Consider the following 21,120-nt stretch of genomic DNA (forward strand, 5'->3'; position numbering starts at 1 on the left):
GCTCATGCTCCTCCCCAAAACCCGATCGATGACCCCTTTACAAACGCCAACACCCACCCTCATCCCTCTATTGCGAGCCTCTACTCTCCACCCACCCTCATCTCATCTGATGCTGCTCCACCAACCACTCCATCACGCTCTCATAACACAACACGTACTGCCGCAGACTCTGCACCATGCTGATTCGCTGGCGACGGAAATCCTCCACCGTCTTCTCCACGAGATCGAGATCGTCGCGTTGCACCCAGGCGCCGTCGATGCCGTCGTCCCAGGAGGGTTCGGGGGCGGTGGTTGTGGAGGTGAAGAAGTCGAAACCACCAGATGCTTTTTCATTCTTGGAAGCGGCGAGTGTTCTGGCGACGGTGGTGGATTTGGGTGGAGGACTGTCGATATCCATTGGCGTGCCACCTCTTCTCGCAACTTTGGATTTCTCCTTGGCATCCTCTTCTCGCGATATCCGTTGTCGCTTCAGCATGTCGATGACTGAGTCGACGGTACAGAACGTCCCTGTCCGACCACACCCAGCCGAACAATGCACGAGCACAGGCCTCACATCCGCGCCAACGGGCTCAGAAGCACTTCCTGTACCTCCATTCGCTCTCCCGCCGTTCCCAGTGCTGCTGTCACTCCCTCGCGGTGTCCCCGTCTGCCGGACCACATTATCGCACTGCTCGACCAAACCCAACAGATCCGCAGGGTGCGCTGGTGCGCCAAAGTCAGGCCAGCTGGAATACTGCAGCTGCGTGATCTCCCGGATGGGTTCGAATGGGAAGCGTTCGTGGCTGAGCGTGAAGCGGCGGACAATGACGTGGGGCTCATCCGAGCGCTCTGGATTGTACGATGAGTCAAGCTGGGTATGCGGGATCTGAGGGCCAGACGCACGGGACTGCATCGATGGGCGTTGGGTCGTAGTGCTACTGGGGTGGCGATGCCGATGGATGCGTGCCAGATCGATGGAGGCGCGCTTCTCGGACAGGAAATCCAGCTTCAATCCGCCGTAGCTCTTGGGCGTCCAGTAGTTGTGCGCTTTCACCTGCGCACCCTCCTTCTCTGCCGTCAGCATGACGATGACGCGGACGTCCTGCTGCCAGACGACATTCCAGAAGTCGTTGAAAGTCGCCGGTATAGGCGCCTGAGTGGATATGTACCGCTTCCTGCTCCACGCCGCTTTCACGAAGCTCGCGTTGAAGTAGTCGCATGTGTGGGTCGGTACACCCTGCAGCTTCACCCTACAGTGCTCAAACGGCCAGATGTTGTTGTATCGGTTCTTCGCGCCTTTCTCAATGCCTGCAATTTGCAGTGCTGGCCCGCCCGGTGACTGCTTCTTCGGCGTTTGTGATCCGACATACGACACCTTCCCGGATAGCGCGTCCTCCATCCGCTTCTTCTCTCGCCGTTCGATGTGCTCGAACTTGCTGGCGACTTTCTTGCCTTGGTCTGCATCCTCGGCAGCCTGACGAAGCCATTCCGGAAAGTCTTTCTCGACGGATTTGGAAGACTGGTTGGGGTGTTTGAGAGCGATCTGGCCCACGCCACCGATGAGATCCATGTTCTGGCGAATGTTGCCAAAGAAAGGATTTGCAGGCTTGTCAGTAGATGGCATAGGGCAGCCGCCCATAACAGGAGCAATCTCAGGACCTTCGCTGTCGACGCCGTCGCTCTGATCAGAGTCGAATGAAGTCTCAATGTATGATGGGAAGCGGCGAGAGAATTCAGTGAAGCCGCCTTTTATAATGTAAAGCGTGCCGTCGTAGCCTTCACTCTTGAACTTCTTGATCGTGTTAAGACAGATGGTCGCGTCCTTCATCAAAGAGGATGATCCGTCATACACAATGATGTAGCCGCTGCTTCGCCACCGCTGGAACTGCCGCTTTTGTTCTTCGTCTTTGAAGGCATCTGCAAGCTTCTGGACGTTGAAAGAAGGTCGTTTCAGAAGTGTCGTTGGTATGCAGAGATTCAGCGCACCCGCAATGTGCGACCTTGCATACTGAGTCTGCACTCTCAGGTCCAAAAGTAAGACTTGCTTTGCCTCCAGCAGATTGACGACGTGTTGCGCGGTGACCATCGGCTGCGCATCTACAGACCCTGTCGATGCCGGCAATGTCTCTGCTCTGGGCTTGACATCACTGCTCATAGGCGTCTGCGGCTTCTTGTCCAGCGGCAGCGCGAACCTTGGCTGACTGTCCAGCGTGGCATCCTTGATCTCTCCAGACTCGCTATGCGTAAAGCTGGCCGGCGATGCGCGCCTAACTTCCTCCGGCAGAATCATGGAACCTGGCGACAGCACCCTCTTAGGACTCCGCCCCAGCTCCGCCACGCCGGGCTCTAGATTTCTCCTGTGCGCTGTCGTCTCTTTCTCCTTCGGCTGTTGAACCTTACTCGATGTGCGTCTGTGACTGTCCGGCTTAGGCGGCGCAGGCATGCTCATGCTGAAGTTGCTGCCCAAACCGCCCAAGTTGAACGCCTTACCCTCCGACTGGCGTCTGAAGGCATCGTAATCGGGATTCTGGTCAAGTGGCAATACACTCGGAGAGGCGGCGGCTGTTGAGCGTACCTTGGAGGATGGCGGGCTCCAGTTGCCGTTGGAATGTTGGGCAGACTTGGTTGGGAAAGAGGCATCTTCGGTCTGGAAGCCGAAGTAGTTCGGACTCGGCGTGTTGACGCTCGGGATGGAGGGTTGGCGGGGTGTTCGTGGGGAGAGAAGAGGAGGCATCGTCTGGCCTACAGAGCCAGGATGGTTGTTCGGCGGTCGTGCGGCGGGAGTGGTGGTCGGCCTCGAGGAGCGCGAGTTGGAGTGTAGTCGAGATGAGGTCGCCGTTTCAGTCATGCCGCGCAGGTTGACTAAGAAGGTTGTACAGGTAGGGGTCGTAGGCCGCTCTATCTACTCCATCATGGAGGAGGCTGTGGAGAGAAAGGTCGAGATGCTGACTCCCGAAGGTGGCACAAGAACGCACACGGGGGATGACGTCAAATGGTGAAGCACGAGGAGCGTTTGGGGCGGGTTGCTTGTTCTTTCTCAAGCGCTCACAAAGCCATTTTGCTTGCTCTTACCACAATCATCACATGTAGTGGTCCGTTGGGAGACAATAATCAAGAAAAGCTGGGTGCGCAGTGGAATCCACTGCTTTGCAACTGACAAACCCGCGGCGATTAGGTGGATTATCGCTCGACACACCGACCCTGCATACATCCCTGCACGTATGAACGCACATGGCTCGACAAGGTGTACCACTCCTGTCTACGAAGCTAATGATTATTCTATCATACCATCCGAAGAAGACACGGAGCACATCGAGACAGATCAACGGATCGTCAGAAAGTCTTCAGACACCTTCAGCATGTTGTAGACAACGGGAACAAACGTCTGGTGCCAGGTGATTGCATCAGTGGACCCCTTTTGCTGGGGAAAGCCTGGACTCCAACCGACCCAGACAAAGAGCGCTGAATTTAGCTATCAGCACGTGATACAGCCGCATCGTGCACCACCGCCTCAACCGCCTCAACGACAGATATTGTCAGAATATTCGAGACTAGTCTCAAGAGCACAGAATGCACAAATGCTCCTCCATAAGGCGACAGGTGTGTCTCTTCCCGCTGCAGCTCGCGGAGAAGGATCCGGCTTGAAAGTGCTAGTTATGCATCTACCATGCCCTGGCCGAAGCCACCAGCGGAGCAGCGGAATCCACTGAGGCCGGTCTTGAGATAGTGAATGGTCATGGGACTGGTCCACAATCACTGTTGGACCTTTGGGAGAGATTCGTCTAGTCACACCGGACACCACAGTTGCCATAGGCATAACGCCCCAATACTGCCTTTACCGCAAGAAGATGAATACATCTCACTGTGATCTTTGATCTCCCTCCCTGATCCTCCTCCACTCCCCTTCCAACATCCCATAACTAAACCCATCCCACCACCTTCCCCTATACCACAATTCCTCCCTCGCCCTCCCCTCAAACGTAAACCCAATCTTCTCATACAGCCTCCTCGCCCCTTTATTCCACTCAAAAGTCCTTACAACCACCCTATGCAAACCCGCAGCATCAAAAGCCCAGTCCAAACACCACCGTATCGCCTCCGTCCCGTAGCCCTTCCCTTGGTTTTCATGCACGATATCTATCCCGATCTCGCTGAAGCGATGCTGTGGCATGTTCGGGCCTAGTTTGCTGAGGTGTATGCATCCGATGGCTGTGGTGGTCTGGGCGGGAGTCGCTGGAGGGAGGCAGATTACGACGCCGAGGAGGGAGTCGGAGACGCTTTTCTGGTAGGCGGCGGCGTCGGCGCGGGTCTGGGGTCGGAGGAGGCGGGCGTTGGAGTTGGCGAAGTCGGCGTGGCGGAGTTGGATGGCTTGGAAGAGCGTGTCGTGGTCTGGAGACTCCGGGGCGACGTAGAGGAGGTTGGCGGAGCGGAATGGGTTGGCGGGATTGGCCATGGTGGCGGTGAGGCGCGTTGGTAACAAAAAGGCAGGGAAGGAGAGCAGACGGGCTGAAAGCTACACCTACCGTAGATACATGTAGTAGCAAGTAGAAGAGTATGCGACTTACAGATAGGACCAAACCCAGCTCGGACACCGCCATCGCTATCGCATTTCCAGCCGTTCTGCTTGGGCTATGAGTTACATCTTCTCGCACTTGAGAAGCAACAATCTACTCGCGATGGCCATAAGCGCAACGTTTTCGACAGCACCCTGTCTTGGAGACGGCAGGTGATCAGGCTGATGAGACGTGATGGAGGTGGAAGAAGATGAGGAGGCGAAGCGGAGTCGCTGCTGAAGCTCGGTTTGCTCGGTTTGGACGTCATGTCGTCGTTACATTGAATCTAAAGTGGAACTGAGCATTGATTTCGGACATTCAAATCTTTGTCAAGGATAATATCGACGATTTGTTACAGGTGAGGTTACAGTGATTGCATGATAACACACAATGGCGGAAGAGTGCCTCACAACTCCCCAAACACCACCACCTCTCAATGTCCCGAAGTCGGACAATGTTGTGAAGTTATCAGTCATCGACAGGTAACAAAAGATCAAATTCTGAGAATTCCATTGTTATTGCTAAGGTATCGACAGTACGTCTCGCGTGAACATCCCAATCGGACGTCTCCTCCAACCAGAATATACTGGGAAAGATAGGCTCACCGGACCATGCCTCAGCTTCTTCATAGAGCACCCGTCTAACAAACCAATTTTATTCGATCTGGGTATCCGCAAGGATTGGGAGAAACTGCCCATGTACCCCATGTGGAAGGAAAACAAGTGGGGCATTGACGTCGAAAAGGACGTTGCGACGATTTTGAAGGAGAATGGGGTGGATGTCGATGGAGGCGCGGTTGAGAGTATCATCTGGAGCCGTCAGTGGTCCCTCCCTCCTGACATCTCGAAGCATCGATCGTTGACAGACATGTAGACCACCACTGGGACCACGTAGGCGACGCCTCAACCTTCCCCGGCTCTACCGAACTCGTCGTCGGCCCAGGCTTCAAGGACGCACACCTCCCCGGCTACCCAGGGCGAAAAGAAGCTACCCTTATGGAGACCGACTTCGAAGGCCGCTCCCTCCGCGAAGTCAGCTTCGACCAGAAGAACAAGATCGGTCGCTTCAATGCCCACGACTACTTCGGCGACGGCTCCTTCTATCTCCTCGACACACCCGGTCATACTGTCGGCCATATCTGCGGCCTTGCGCGCGTGTCGACGAACCCGGATACCTTCGTCTTCATGGGCGGTGACGCTTCGCATCATGGCGGCGAGTTCAGACCAACGAAATGGTCGCCGATCCCGAAGGAGATCAAGCCCTCGCCATTCAAGCGCCGAACAGCGCATATCTGCCCCGGCGACCTGCTGCAGCATATCCACCGCAAAGGCGCCGCAGACGAGCCGTTCTACCTCGTGACGAAGAACTTCGCGCACGATAAGGCGGTCGCGGACTGGACGATCGAGGGTCTAGGCGAGTTTGACGCGCATGAGAATGTGCTCATGTTGATGGCGCATGATGATGTTACTGTTGGTCCGGCGCAGTTGGACTTTTATCCGAAGACGATTAATGATTGGTATGAGAAGAGTGTTGGGAAGAAGATAAAGTGGATGTTTTTGGGAGATTTTGAGGAGGCGACGGAGGCGAAGGAGAAGGGTGGGGAGGCCTTTGCTTGGGGTGAGTTTAAGGTCGAATGAAGGTGATGAAGTAGCAATAAGATGCGTTCGATCACCTGTACTGTACCTGTCTGCGTGTTGTCATATCTGGAAGTCTTCTCCCAGACCCAACTGCACTCAAGGAGGTCATATCGCTCTTATCGGCAGGCTGTCGTTATCTGTGAGAAGATTCTTTACACAGCTCACTCTGAGCTAGTGGGGCGATGCCACCTTCGACAGCCTGGCCATGTTAGAAGAGAAGCAGGACGTCTTGGAGCACTGCTGGCTGTCAAGTCCATTACCCTCCACCAACCGAGCGCAGGGCTGAATGTTGCACGACCAGCTCTAGGCTGTGCTACAGCCCGTAAGCTGAGATCTCGGTGGGCATTGTCGTTCCTGGCGTGCCTGGATGCTTACCCGCGTTACTCCCATGCTCTCCGCGGTCTCCATGGTGCACAGGCATGTCAAACAACCATCCAACCACGTGTTGCAGGGGGTGTAGCAGCGAGAAGCCATGTTCAATTCAGCCCTACTGTCTTATACGAGCAGTTCCATCGAATGAGATGCATGGACAGCGGTCCGAGTACTCGAGCCTGCTTACCACGACTAAGCCCACGTGTTATACCTGGTCGACAACGAGGTCCATTGTATCCTCAGCACACAGACGTCTCACGAGAGCCCCGGAGCTCGTTCGGTTGCACGTTCGACGTTCTAGACGCACAACATCCTGCAAGAAATAGCACACCGCTCACCTGAGCACAACACCTGCAGATAGGATAGCGACTCCGCCATTGTACCGTAAGCCTGGTGGCTTGCTGAGAAAACGACCAGCGGCCTGGCGTCCTGCTCGCCGACTTCGGTTACTCTCCCGCTCGTACTGCGGGCGCTGCTCGCCAATCTGCTTGCACATCTGACAAGATGGGGAGGAGCGCGCTGGCGGACTCGGTGTACACGAGGCCATGCGAGCGTCAGCCTGCTTGCGCACCCTTGGCGGGGCTTTAGGTGGATTGGGAAGCGATACGTGCGGAAGAGAGAACGAGTCTTTGGCAGCCAGATGCAAAGGCATGAGATCGACGATCAAACGCGCCTTGTGTTGAACATGTGTCCTGGCGGAAGATGCGGAAGCGGGACAACAATCAAGATTGATAATGTTAGGACTGATCAAGCACGTCACGAGCGCGAGTTGGCAGGAAGAGAAACCGGCCGGTGGTTGTTTGCGCTCCTCGGGCTCGGAGAGAAGTTGGTTCCATCCGCAGCAGCAGGATTCGTAAGGTTGGATCAGGGCTTGCAGGGATGTCGTAAGGCTCATCGCTCGTCGGGCCTTGGAGATGTAGATCTCCGAAGGCGGTGAACAACTTTTTGGACCAGTGGTGACGCTAAGGTGCCAGCAGTGTAGTTGTTGCGGCGGAGAAGACTGAGGAGACTGTTACTGAAGGAATGAAATGAGATTGAAGCGTGGTGGTTGTTTTGAATTGTTTTCGATTGTTTTGATGTGATTATATAGTAATGCCCAACTGTTGGCGTCCTCAACCTCGAACCCTGTAGCGACGAGGGAGGACTGCCCTGCTCCGTGTGTGTCCTCCGCCGAGCCAATGTCTTGTGAATATCATGAGATGAGTCCTCCGTAAATGTCCAATCCCCAAAAACTCCTTGCTCTGAATCGCTTATATCGCTCGCTTAAACGCTTGACAACAGCAGATGGAAGACGGAGATGACCAGTAGCTTAGCAAGCTGCTATAGGCCCTGAGAGGTAGTCTTCCATGCCGTTCTGCGACTTCAGGTCGTAGAGTGCTGCTGTCGCGATATCTTGTCGCTCCTTCTCGCTCATCTCCAGGGCGACGTTGCCAGGCGATGGGCATTCGTCCTCGTCCGAGCTGTACTCATCCTCCTCCATGGTGAGCTCAGGAGGGCTGGATTGCTTGTGGGATGGGGTTCGGGTGAGCGTCAGCTCTTGGTTGTCCCAGTCGAGATCGTCATTGTCGTCGAAGACGGGTACGAAGGAAGATGGGCTGTTCTCGAACTCCTCATCGTCTTCCATATCACTGTCGTCAGAGTCGCTGTCATCTGCCTCGTCGATCTGGTCGAGCCATTGGATGTGCTTTGGCTCTTCTGGCTTGGAAGCTGCCCGCACGCTCTGGTTGAACCAGTTCTCTTGTTCTCGCTCAGCCGATTGTAGCTCCTCCATAAGGTTGTCGAGAAGGTTGGCGTGGCCAACAAGCCGTCTCAAATTGTGGTCGGCAGCGCTGGCTTCCTTCCCCAACTGACGGCGTGCAGTGCTGGCGATGTAGTAGGTCTGAGTGAGGCTCATCTTTTGTTTCTTCCTTGGAGGCAGGGTGGGAGATGTTTGATGAACAGCCTGAGCGTCGATGGGGTCGAAGGTCGACTGAAGTCGGAGGTTGGAAGGCATTGTGATATAATGTCCTGAGGTATGACTCTGAAGGTCCGTGTTGTCGAACGGCAGAATTCTGGATGCCTGAGTCACGACTGATGATTATGTCGAAGCTTTGTCGTCTTCTCCTGTGTCGTGATTGTTCTGAAGTGGTGTTGGAAGAGTGTGATTGTGTTTGCTTGTTGTAGAGATCTGGAGAGTTGAAAGATATGTCGAGATCGAGGGCGCAGAGGCTGATATTTGTGTACGTTGACAAAGCCTTGATGATTGCAAACTCCGATGAGCCCGGGCGGACGTTGCTCACAAGGCCACCGCTTCCGCACGCTTTCACTCCGACCCGGATCCCTGCTCGGGCTTAGAAGTGTCCTTACGCTCGTAGCTGCAGCGACCAATCGCAACTTTGCATGGCTCGGGCTGTGTAAGCACTCGTCCGTCAGCCTGGCGGTCGAGAAACCCGCAGGGTTCGTTCTCTCATCTCGAGCCCTGCTTTCCCTTTTCGGTGTGCTTGCTGTCAAACTTCGTGGCTTGCTTTACAAGCACCAGCGAGGAGTCATCCCACGAGAAGGTCGTTCGGCGCCGCAGGACCGTAACAACGCGATCTCTCAATGATTCACACACACGTCCATCTCGCTTGGTCCATCTGAGTAAAGCCAATGCGTTGTGGATTCCTGCCAAGTGCAGGCTGCTACATTCTTGAGTAGGTTTGGCCGTGGCTTCGACGCGTACGATACACCGCGTATGCTCTCCGCCGTCGTTACCGGAAACATTGATGCTCCTTCTCCAGGCAACGGTCAAAGCAAATAGGCTTCTGCATAACGATAGTCAAAGGTCCCGTCTATCGTTACTGCGAGACAATGTCACCCGCATGACAATACAGTATGATGTTGCTGCACAGCGGAAGCGGTCTGTCCGTTGCAACCGCACAACGACCGCAATCGTGGCTGCATATCGTATGAGCAATGTAACAGCCAGGCATGCGAGGTGGTTCGACCGAATGATGCTAGGACTCAGGGCTGGCTGTGCTGCATAGCGTCCCAAGATTTGCGATACGACCATTTGCGATGCATCCTTCGTGGTAGCCTCTGCGTGGAGTCAAACACAAATCTACCCGAAACGGTGTGAATGCGACGATGCAGCATGCTGGCGGAATTCCGTAAGCTCCAGCTCCGGAATTTGGGCTACGGCCGCTACAAAGTGCGCTTACTTGCGTCTCCAGAATGTCTCCGCCCGACTGCTGGGCTCGCATTCGTTCGGCATGGGAGCTTCTACCACCCGAGCATTAAAGGCAGCTGTCGCTCGTTTCCATCAGCTGTCGCTGTCGCGGATGCTGGTGGCCCGAGTCTTTCTCGTGGTCTAACAGCACGTGGACCGTTCTCTCTTCTCGGACACTTGTCTCGACGGTCATGAGTGTATTGACTTCACCATACTCTTCTTCGCACTCTTGGACTTGGAGAGGCTTGCGGACCATGGGATCGTCCAGTTCGATCAAAGGTTCGATGCGGTGTTGTGTAAGCAAGATCCCGCCAATGTCCGCGCCCGCAGCTCTGAGCTCCGAAGGAATTGCTGATCAGTTTTGCTTAAGAATCGAATTCTCCCCGCTCCTGCTGTCGCGCCCGTCTTGTGTGATTGCTAAGAGACATAGGGTTGCTTTCGGGCTGCTAGTTTCTCCAGAATCGTGTCTTGAGACAATGTACTACAAGTCCTGATGCCACGACAGGTCAGGAACGAGGTCGCGGAGAATGTAGGTTGGCTGTTGGCGACCGGTAGTGACTCGTAGCACACGAAGAACAGACCATGAGTACCAGACAGGTCTGTATCCTTTCTTAGCCATCCGCAGCGGCGTCCATATCTTCATCTCCAACAGCGGATGCTGGGGGACGTGTTTCCCTGAATCCTTTCGTGCCTTCAGGATCGACGGGCCAGTCCGAGAGTGTGCATGGCGACCTGGACAACCATCTTCGAGTGACACCAAAAGGTATCTGCACGGGCATCCCAATCGCCATAATTGATTTGGATGATCAGCAGGTGAGGTCAAACCAAGGTTACCGGACGGGACGTCTCCCGCTGAAGACGTCGTGCCTTCCTCATATATGCGAGCACGCCGGGCCACGTGAAGAGCTAAATCTGGATATACCCTAAGAACGAATGCACGCAGTATGGAGAAGATATTTGAAACAAGAAGCCTCAGCGATGTCGAGATGGAAGTACAGCTACTTTAAGAAATGGATGAGACGCGAGCATGTGGAACAAGTCCATTCTGGCTACATGTATCGGATGAGCATCGTCATCGACACGAGGAGATGCGTCGCTCCCCTAGCAATGCTATTCGAGCATCACGCAGCGGACTGGTGGAGCATCGTCCATCGGCAGTGCCATCTCCACAGCGTCCTGGCCATCTATCGCACAACCCTCTTGAACGCACGCTCCTTCTCGACCCGGATCTGAGCATGATCGTGTCCGAATGGACATGGTGGAGCGCATGACCTCCATCGCCCTACGCCAGGGAACGCCTTGTTGCAGTTGGGCCTCACATGCACGACTGTATGCCCGGCGACGTCGTCGAAGTGCTGGACACCATCGCCACCAGCGGGACACGCCTCCCCCGACTTTGACTTGATGCTATTCCAGAAGACTTTGCAAATATGGCTCTCGTTGCAGCCTTGCACTCGGCATGGGGCTGTACAATCAGACCATCTGGCCTTGCAGCTGACGTCTTCCATGCAGGTGTTCACAAGCTGCGTCGCCGGATCTTGTAGAGTGGGCTGGACAGTGGGCACCGAGACAGATACTGGAAGCTTGGAGCTGGTCTTCAAACTCAAGCCGCTTCTTACTTTGAATACGCTGCTGACCGGAGTGACACGAGGTTTGAAAGAGAATGCTGCTTACTTGTGAATGACATTGCGCGGTGCTACTGCCAGCGTCTCTGTGTGCGGGGCAGAGGAGGAGGATGCTGGACTGCCGGCCGCGGGAGTGACGTGAGAACGCAGACGCAGATGAGGTGGCACCCAAGCTGGAGGAGTAGTGCTGTGTGCAGTCTTGTCGAAGGCTGACGGCTCCTGAGCAGTGATGGGGTGGGAGAATGATTGATGTGCATCGACATCGCCGAACTCGACGTTGCTGGGGGAGCTCCTGTGCATCGACAGTGAGCAAATCGGCGTTCTTCAGAGGCGACGTCTCTTTCTGCGCATCGGCATGTGGCTGCTGCTCAGCGGCAGTCGACACGTACCGGTCGTACACGGCTGAGTTCTTGTCAGCTCTGATAGGCGGGTGAGTGATTTGAAGACTTACAACGTGCGTTTAGGCTCACAACGGCCAGCTGACTTGACACAGCATGATGCCAGGCGGGCGAAGACCACTGCGATGGCCGAAGGTTCTGAACGTGATGGAAGGCCTCACGGAGCTGATACTCGCCTCCGTGGTGACCGGGCCAGAGACCGCGATCTTCGAGCACCCGGTGCCAGTGCAGTGCTGTATCGAGCTCCGGACAGTCAGACGGCTGGACGCCGTCCATGACTGCTGCAACGAGAGGTGTGACAAGATGAGTTTAGTAGGTGTGGTGAGTGTTTGGTATAGCGATTATGGTTACGTGTTGGTTGCGACGGAAGGTTGGAAAGCAGAAGCTGAAGGTTGGAGGAAAAGGTGAGGTTGACAAGGCGGCAGCATCACCCTCATACAGAATGGGAAGGAGCGGCCTCACGCTGGCCAGGCTCGATGCATGTGATTCTAGTGGAGAGACGAACGGTGGCTGTCAAAGACAGCAATTCTCTTCTCAAGGCCGCGACGATCTACGGTCATCTAAGGGTCCGTGAAGCGGCGGATAGTAGCTTGGTGAGCTACACTTCAACTACGGCAGAGGCATCGAGATCAAGAAAGGATGGTGATCGCATGATCGCATGGTGATGAACATTGGCTTTGCAATAGCTATGTAGTTTTGCAAGTTGCTATCGCTAGCTTTCCTCTCAGTATCAGCGACGAGCTGTCCTTCACTGCAACTGCGGCTCATAGGCCTTCCGGGGTCCCAGACACAGATCTACCCGCCTCCTGCGCACATATCCTGCTTCCTCTACATCCGCGAGAGCGCCATCCTGATGTCCGCGTGGTCGTGGCCGAAGGGACATGATTGCTTGTCGGGTGGAATCTGGCAGACTCGGGCTCGACCGGACCTTGGCGACTGCTTCTGACCGTTCGGCCTTCCGTGCCACACGATCTGCCCCGTCACACGGTGCCGGTGCTGAACATTCTTTCCACCGAAGGGACAGCCGGTCGGAGAGCCAGCCTTCACCGAACGCCAGAAAGCCTTGCAGAAGTGGAGTTTGTGGCATCGATTGATCCCGCAGGGAGTCCCATCAGACCACCTTGCGTAGTTGCTCACGTGGACCTTGCAGGTATTCGACAGTTGTGCCCTGACGTTGAAAACGAACTGCCCTTGGGCCAGTGGGGCGGGCTGTGCCGGTGGTGGTGCTTGCGCTGGCAATGGTGCTGGCCTTGCGGCAGGGTAGCTAAAGTAGAGATCAGCCTTGTGTTCAATGAATGGTGCGCTGCAGTGAGGTTTGCAGCAGACAGGGGTGTGGTCTGACAGACTTCTGCTGATAAAGCACAGAGGCTTGCGGTGGTGCTGGTGCTGGTGCTGATGGATGGAGGTTCTGACTGCAAGAAGGTTGAGAGTCAGCAAGAGTGGTAAAGGGCAAACATAAGAGCATGTTCTTACCTGGCTTGACTGCTGGTGGTGAGGCTTTGCTCCGATGATGCTGCAGTGCCCTTCAGGCCTCGGGCGTTGCCGTTCTGGGAGGAGCGGGTTGACTGTCGCAAAGCCAACGGACCGCTCATAGGCGAGGTCGACGGGCGCGGATCATAGTCCAAGAGATGCTGGTTGGTCTTGCTACACACAGAGGCGTTGTACGAGCCTTAGATCACGATCAGCTTTTGCGGCGTTTGAGATATCTGCTATACAACTTACTGCGAGCTTGTGGGTTGAGCGCAGCCAGATGGTGTAGCACGAGGTGGTCCCATGTATTTTGCGAGGTACGCGAGAATGGACGTAGAGCCTGGACGTGGGCGAAGGCATTTGCCATGGCTGGAGAGCTGCATGACTGTCCCGCTCGATTGCTGGACTCGCTCTCCTAGTAGCGAGCCGCAACGAGTGAAGCGTCATCAGCAACCGTGTTCGCCATGGTGGTCGTGATGGGTGATTGTTGTTGTTGATGAAAGTCGAGTCGTGAAGCTGAGAGTGGAAGCAAAATTTGCGAAAAGGAGTGTGGCCGCCAAGCCAAGCCCGGCCACTGCTCACAAGGACGGAAGGAGCGACACGATGCATGTGACCAGCGACCTCACCTCTCGAATTTGCTTCATAGACACCTGCCGGTAGAGTTGTACAACCGTCAGCGACTGCCAGAGCATCGTCGCGGTGGCTGTTGCAGACTCGCTCGAACGTATACCGCCGTTCATCTTAGTTTCTCGCATACCAGCACCTAGGGACACCCTATGGTCACTCGCCGCAGTGGCAGCAGTTTCCATGCTCTCTCGGAGAACCAGCGGACACGATCTTCCTGCAGAGCCTCTTCTCACAGCTCTCTCAGAATGCCATGTTCTCTTGTCCTCGACTGCAGTGCCGGCTCAAACGTACACCACCCGGAGACCTCCCCTCGGACAGCTGCGTGTTCCAACGACTCCCACGGCGAGCATGATAGACTTCAACTGAAGAACAGAGCCATGAGAAGAAATGGCATGGACTGAGCATGCGCAGAACGACTTGCTAATGCATTGGTACTTACGAATATGATGGTGCCCTCGACACCCGAACAGACGCGATCGGGCTCTCACTGCTACCTGTTCCATGGCACCCTCTTCCCTTTTCCGCAGATGGTCTCTCTCGAGAGGAATCTCATACTAAGGAACGCCTGGTCCCTACGTGCTACCAACCGTGCTTTTGGAGATGCGCTTTGCACTGGCGCTGCCCTCGTCCGCCGATATCTTGGATGCGATCTCATGGCCGTGTACAGTCATGTTGAACGCCTCGAAGAGCCCCGCAAAGCGTACCGTTGAAGGATGCAAAACTTGCGTCCGGGTAACCTGCTCTCCTGCGGCCTGGTGTAATGGCGTTGAAGCTCGAAGTTCCGTTCTCATCGGGGAGAACTGCAAGAGACCGCGAAATCTCGCAGCAGCATTTCGATCGGGCGCTTCTCTGCGCCAGATTTACTCTTGGAAGAACCTTCGCTCATCCCGTTGAAGGCTTGATGGATCGGATGGGAGGGGAGAAGTCAGGAAGCGAAAGAGGTGAAGTTCCTGGGCGAGCCTAATCCCGAAATGGCAGGAAAAAGTCAAGCATCACGTGATTTGAAAGAGCGCAAGAGGCTGGCTGTCTCAGACAGCCGGGCTCTTTCTCTCCCCCCAGGAAACACAATCGCTGTCATTGACAGCCGCTTCGAATTACGATTGAGCTTCGCTATCTCGGAGAACGTGCTTGCTGGGGGACTTTGCTACTCGTACACGTATCGAGTCAGATGAATGCATTCATTATACATCTCACGATGCATGCAACGATCTCTATATCAGAAAGGCCAAAGTGCCGTCATACGTTCATGCATTAATGCAAAATGCTTCATGATCTCTCCTGCACCCACAGCTCCATCTTGCCCATATCCGCCTTCTCCTTGGCCGCCGCACTCTTACATATCGACAAAGCCATGTCGAGATCGTCTTGATCTCCGAGAACAACCAGATCGCCTGCGATAAAGTCAGCACAGTTTCTTGCCACTAGAAGTGTGGAAAAGGCAGAACTCACCATCCTCATCCTTCATCTTCAACTTAAACTCCACCCCTAACCCAAACTTGCCCCGTATCTGCTCCGCGAGCTGCGGATACGTCACATCCGGCGTCGTCATCACATACCGCATATCCTCCGCATGCACCTTAATCCGCACCTTCTTCAGCTCCGGGGCCCGTCGCGCATACGACCGCTGTCGCTGATGCAGCGCCGGTCGTGGCGGGATGATCTCGAATGCTAGAGGCGGCTCCGCGGGGTCGGAACTATCATCTTCCTCTTCTTCCTCTTCGGAGATTGTGAGGGGTTGGTTGACGGGTTGCGGTTTGTAGGTGTTGGCGCTGGAGCGGGAGCGGTGGTGTGTTCGTTGTTGTGGGGGGCTGGAGGCGAAGTCGGTAGCGGAGATGGGGTCTTCGACGACTCGGACTTCGGGGATGAGGTGGTCGGGTCGTCGGTCGGAGGGTTGGCGGAGGCTGTCGTAGGTGCGGTTGGATGTGTTGGAGTATTCTCTGCGGAAGGCGGGGCGTTCGGATTCGGAGCGTTTGGGTGCTATTCGTGGTTTGTCCAAGGCATGTTGGGATTGCTGTGGTTGTGTTGGTGGTTGGGGTTGTGTTCTCTGCTCGAAAGCAGCGGCGCCGAGTTCGAGTCGCAGCGACTTGGCGGCAGGCCGAGACTGTAGTAAGCTATTGGAGGAGTGTCCGCTATCGTTCGACCTTCGTCTTGTATGACCGTGCGATGACTCTGTCTGTTGCTGTGGTTGTTGTTCAGGCTCTGGTGGCGGTGTAGGCGGGAAGACGTGTCGATTTAACGGCGGCTCCGACTGCTGTCGTGATCTACTCCTCAGATCAGGCCGGACCAAGTTCAGCGCAGCATACGACAGCTTGTCTCCTGGCCGGTCATCAATCGCCATTGCTGCAAGCGCAGCTTGTCTTCGTGGGTCCAGATTCTGCTGATGTTCCTGCTGCGCGACAAGCCTTGCCTTGCCCAGGTAGTCCTTCGTCTTCAAGTTCTTCACCTTGGCTTCATTCGGCCGATATACCACACCCACGGGTATCGAGAATACGGTATATCCCTCCGCCTGCTCCTTGATCGCCTCATCAATCACATCATGGTCCGGCACTCGCTTCTCCCTCGCCGCAACAATCAGATCATTCATCCCGGCATCTTTCTGTTGCAGATATATGTAGCACAACCCTCGGTTAAAGACCACTTCGCACGAGTACAGCTTGAACTTCAGCCCGAGCTGTTCGTAGTCGATGTTGTTGTTGCCGCGCAGGTATAGCAGAGTATCGTTGAAGTTTGCGAGTGCTTCTTCGAAGTCGCCCATCAAGAAGTTGCTGACGCCCTGCTGGAAGTATGCCACTGCCAGGTACTGGTCCAGGTGGACTGCGCGCTGGTAGCTTTCCACTGCCCTCGCATGTTCGCCCAGAGTCGCATTGATCACCCCAACGTTGAACAATATCTTTGACGTATCCGCGATTTGCTCGAAGTGTCTCAGCGCATGGTCGAATTCGTTATTGTCGTAGGCCTCGAGCGCAGTCACCCAAGTCTGGATTTCCTGCTTGAGCGACATCCCGACGGCCCTGACCACACCTCCTCTTCCGATATACTACAGATGCTGCCGCTGAAGATACGGTAATAGCCTTTCCTAAGGTTCTCTTCTCAGCTACCAACAGACCCCTCGTCTTACTGCATTGGCGCGTGAAGTGGTACCTCGGTGGGTCCTGGTCGCACAGAAGGGTTGAGATGGAACGCCTGCTCGCTCGAAGAAATGGTATAGATACAGCACTCAACTCTGCAGGAAAGAACACACCGAACCTACCTCCGGGACTCCGTGCCTCTATATCGCCAACCAACACCACGAAACCAGCTCGCCGTGGGTGTCCAGCGCGTAACGAATGGTGCTCGAAGAGTGGACCTTTCACATTGGCGGGCACGGCGTGCGCCGAGCCTTAGATCACCTTCCAGGAACGGGTTCCAGCCTCTCGGGAAGCGAGATCGCAGTGCCGCGATGCCTGAGGTGGCTTGTCAAGGCGTGTGCAACGTCGGCTCTGCTGCAGCGTGTGGTGACCCGGCGGCGCTTACTCGCAGCTGGCGATTTGCGGCTGCTGGATACGTTTGGGGAAGCGAGGCGATGTCGACGTGCTCTTTGGTTGGTGATGATGTTGGTACACGAGTCAAGGAGAGAATGTCTTGGAATGTGGACGAGTCTTGACGGCCGCAATCAGCACGATGGGCCCTTGATTGAATGCCAGCGATCTCGGCGTCCATCGAATGGGAGACATTACACCGGTGACTGCGTGCGAGCAGCGTTCGTTGGTGACAGTGGCTTTATTCGGTGGCTTTAGCGTTTGTGCGAGACAGCAGCACGAGCAGAGCGAACAGATTGGCGAGCGAACGCTGATTGTGTGTGACCAACGTGCCCGAGGTTGATCTGAATGTCCCCGTCAGGCTGTATATGTCTCTCCAGTCTAGACTATAAGAAAAGTATACCCAGGAGTCTCTAGGTAGGAGGACGTTGAGCGGAGTAGAGGTGAGGAAGAGTAAGCGGACGGTATTGTGATATGGCTCTCCGAGGAAGCAAGAACAGTATCGCCCAGCAGGAGACTTCATAGCAGGCGATAGCGTCACGGAGAAGCCAGAACCTGACCACCCGCTTATAATATATCGCCTGCCGTCTTCGTCACATGCAAAGACCAGCACATGCAAAGACCAGCACGAATGGAAGGTTGAGATCGCTGTCGTCACAATCGAACATTCAATACACATCATCATCAACCGTCATACCTAAACCCTCAAACCCCCTCTCCTTCCCTCGCGGAGACCTTTCAGCCCATCCTCCAACCCGTCACTCAGAAAATTCATATCATGCCACACAAAAAACGCTGATGCACCCACCCTCTCCATCCCTCACTCAAACCCCAACGCCATGCTGCCATCCAAAAACAGAATACCAATTCTCAGCCAAACGGGGATGCCAAATGCCACCAAGTAGTGAAAGTATGTGCAGTGCATGCACCTCAAGTCTTCCACCAACTAAACAAGATTGCAAAGACGACAATCAGACCAGGCGTGAAGTAGTGTACGGCTAGTCAGAATATCTGACACGCGCTACTCTGGTACCTGATTATGTTCGTGTTAGTCCGCGTTCTTTCGTGGGTCAATGTGCGGCGGAGCCTTGCTCAGCGGAGTGCTCAGCAGTGTCATCCCTTTGGAAGAAAGGTCGAAGTCAGCCCACCCACGTCGACTGACATTGCAAGATATGCTGATGCGTTGCGGGGCAGGTGGGAGGAACGGGACATACTTGGGCAAGGCATGGGGTAAAGAAATGGACTCACCATCGCTGAGACTCGATCCGTTTGATCCACGCGGCTGTGATCTTCAACCTATCGCGCACCGTCCGCGTATCGAGCAGCTTGTACTTCTCCTCTTCACTGATGGGCAGCACGCTCGCGAACCAGTACGGAAACAGTCGCGCGTCGTCTGGAGGCTGACCGTGGATATCCAGGACTCGTTGCTGCAGCCAATTCGCACTTCGGCCTTGCATGCGCCGCACGAACTCTTGGCCGAATCGGAGAAGGTCGACTGTTGGCATGCGCGCAATCTGCGCGTGGACATCTTCCTCGTCGGCTGGTGGCGGCTGAGAGGTCTCGGCTGCTTCTATCCGCTCCTCTTCGGCCAGGTTGACGTCGTGGATGAGTTCGACGTTGCCGATGGCGTAACCGTCCGCAACACCGTGTCTAGTGACGCGGAACCGCTCGGTGCCTACTGTCTCGACAAGACTTGTGCCGTCGGCAAGGAGTTGCGCGCGGACGATGCGGAGCATGGTCCCGATTTGGTAGAAGTGCACTGGTCCCAGATCTCCTTGCGGCTCGCTGTACCGGTTGTACATCAAGATGCCGAACTCTCGTGAGCCTTCGAGACATCGCCGCAGCATCAGCCGGTATCGAGGCTCGAAGATCCGTAGGAATGTAGGCTGTTCGGGAAAGCCAAGAGTGCAGACGAACAGCGGCGTGTTCATATCGCCTTGAGCGATCTCCTGTTCTTCTGCAGCGACAGTTTCTCTTCTCGCCTTGACCATGTCCGGCCATAGCGTGTTGGACAAGTCGACCAGCGTCTTGTTGTTGGGATGCAGTCCGATCGTGGGTGGAAGAGCCAGCACCCTCCTGCAGATCGGGCAGTGCAGCGAGTGATCCAGCACTCGGCTCATGCATACCCTGCACAATGTGTGGCCGCAGAAGGTGGTGACTGGGTCTAGCATCAAGTTGTAGCAGACCTGACAATCTACCTGTGGAAGTGCCGTATCCGAGATGTCGTGCATCATTGTAAAATCTGCAGAGCGCTCGCTTTCTGCTGCCGTGCCCGAGTCGTACTTGATAGTATCACTATCCAGCGACAGCTGTCCTTGCATAGCCAATATGTATGCTGCCAGCAGCCGTCCCCGTGGTAGTGATGTCTCCGATTCGGCCTTCTCATCAAGCACCTCTCCCAACACCTGCTCTTGCATCTGCACGTCCGTGTCTCCCTGTGCTCTTAACTTGTTCGAAATAATATTCTCATATCTTGCAAACACCTCCGCAATCACCTCCATGACCTTGTTCAGCGCCACGTCGACATTGCAATCCGACGCCGAGTGCTCTCGCTCGCAGCTCGGGAACGGACACTGAATGCCCTTCCGTCGATTGGGTATGTCTGGATACGATATGCCTTCCCGCTCATGTGCCTCCGGCAGGCACTCTCGACACAGCGAGTTGCCGCATGGTAATGTGACCGGCGAGCGATAAGGCCTCGCGCACTGCGAGCACTGCAGCAGTCGCACGAACTTCCTCGCCTCCCCGTGCGCGTCTAAGCCAAGGCGTCTGCTTTCCACCGTCCCAGCATCTTGATTCATCAAGACGGACTGACGCGAGCGCCAGTATCCTTCCGCCTTCACCGTGCGATGAAAGCCAGGTGTTATGGCGCTGTCGCCAGGTTTATATTCTGGTGCTATATTGCGAACGCCAGGCGTCCATTCGATCCGAGTTGAAGTGTTTCGCGAATTGATCGTAGACTAGACTTGGGGATGTCCGGTCCCGCGGTACTGGGTGTCTTCAGGTAGTTGTCCCTTCGATGACGTATGATCCGGGGGTTTGCTCGCGGCGAACAATGAAGAGAATCGAGGGTGAACTCCCAGAAGTATTAGCCGGTCAATCAGGACGACGTGTACGGACAGGGTAAGGAAGAAGATATGTGCAACGTGAAGATTGCTTGTTGCGTAGAAGGCATAGAAGGGGAGAAAACGACGACATGGAAGACGCAATAGAGAGCAAGCAATGAGAAGGCATCGGACCTCAGTCCGCTGCCGGCAAGGACGCGGCAGGCCGTGTTGGAGCCGTCAGAGACTTTCCAGTTGGTCGGCGAAAGGCTGCATGACGGTTACATCTGATCTGGTCTGCAGAGCGTGATCATCCGGCCTGAGGTGTGAGCAGGAGGGTGCGCTAAGCACGAGCTGTGGTCGTCGAGATCGCGCACGCGCGCCACAGCTGCCACGTTAGGCCATTGTCTGGCGCTGGACTCCGGACTGCCCACACATCTCAACCAGGGGCGGTCGAGGCAGGGAAGGATGTGTCTGGGAGATCTCGACATCAAGCATTCTAGACCGTCAGTTGCCACAAAGCATTTGGAAATGTGCCATCGATCACTCGTCAAAGATGCATGAACCCGATCTGAGTGAGATATTGTTCGAACGGAGATCGAGAATCTCAAGGCAATTCCTCCACACGGCGGAAAGCCGCCGACGCCACCTTGTTAGCCTGCCTCCAGCTACATACCCGGCACATGCCCGGACGGACGCCTTCGTATAAG

The 21,120-nt window shown here is 55.3% G+C and overlaps 6 protein-coding genes across 6 annotated transcripts; 1 reads left to right on the forward strand and 5 right to left on the reverse strand.

The window, feature by feature from the left end:
• Window positions 1-97: 97 nt before the first annotated feature.
• Window positions 98-2,827, reverse strand: Ptp2 (phosphotyrosine-specific ptp2-like protein; the record flags this gene model as incomplete). The annotated part of the gene is made up of 2 exons (XM_064802957.1): window positions 98-2,506; window positions 2,555-2,827. The coding sequence occupies 2 exons, from the start codon at window positions 2,825-2,827 to the stop codon at window positions 98-100; spliced, it is 2,682 nt and encodes an 893-aa protein (XP_064659082.1).
• A 1,011-nt stretch (window positions 2,828-3,838) lies between these two features.
• Window positions 3,839-4,432, reverse strand: LTR77_005715 (uncharacterized protein; the record flags this gene model as incomplete). The annotated part of the gene is made up of 1 exon (XM_064802958.1): window positions 3,839-4,432. The coding sequence occupies one exon, from the start codon at window positions 4,430-4,432 to the stop codon at window positions 3,839-3,841; it is 594 nt and encodes a 197-aa protein (XP_064659083.1).
• A 796-nt stretch (window positions 4,433-5,228) lies between these two features.
• On the forward strand, window positions 5,229-6,169 carry LTR77_005716 (uncharacterized protein; the record flags this gene model as incomplete). The annotated part of the gene is made up of 2 exons (XM_064802959.1): window positions 5,229-5,349; window positions 5,406-6,169. 2 exons carry the CDS (start codon window positions 5,229-5,231, stop codon window positions 6,167-6,169), a joined length of 885 nt encoding a protein of 294 aa, XP_064659084.1.
• A 1,681-nt stretch (window positions 6,170-7,850) lies between these two features.
• On the reverse strand, window positions 7,851-8,922 carry LTR77_005717 (uncharacterized protein; the record flags this gene model as incomplete). The annotated part of the gene is made up of 2 exons (XM_064802960.1): window positions 7,851-8,592; window positions 8,888-8,922. 2 exons carry the CDS (start codon window positions 8,920-8,922, stop codon window positions 7,851-7,853), a joined length of 777 nt encoding a protein of 258 aa, XP_064659085.1.
• A 6,192-nt stretch (window positions 8,923-15,114) lies between these two features.
• Window positions 15,115-16,849, reverse strand: LTR77_005718 (uncharacterized protein; the record flags this gene model as incomplete). The annotated part of the gene is made up of 2 exons (XM_064802961.1): window positions 15,115-15,239; window positions 15,298-16,849. 2 exons carry the CDS (start codon window positions 16,847-16,849, stop codon window positions 15,115-15,117), a joined length of 1,677 nt encoding a protein of 558 aa, XP_064659086.1.
• Window positions 16,850-18,610: 1,761 nt separating this feature from the next.
• On the reverse strand, window positions 18,611-20,167 carry LTR77_005719 (uncharacterized protein; the record flags this gene model as incomplete). Its single annotated transcript, XM_064802962.1, has 1 exon — window positions 18,611-20,167. One exon carries the CDS (start codon window positions 20,165-20,167, stop codon window positions 18,611-18,613), a length of 1,557 nt encoding a protein of 518 aa, XP_064659087.1.
• Between the last annotated feature and the right edge of the window lie 953 nt (window positions 20,168-21,120).

The sequence above is a fragment of the Saxophila tyrrhenica genome (assembly GCF_035928015.1).
Source record: "Saxophila tyrrhenica strain CCFEE 5935 chromosome Unknown scaffold_8, whole genome shotgun sequence".
NCBI lineage: Eukaryota > Fungi > Ascomycota > Dothideomycetes > Mycosphaerellales > Extremaceae > Saxophila > Saxophila tyrrhenica.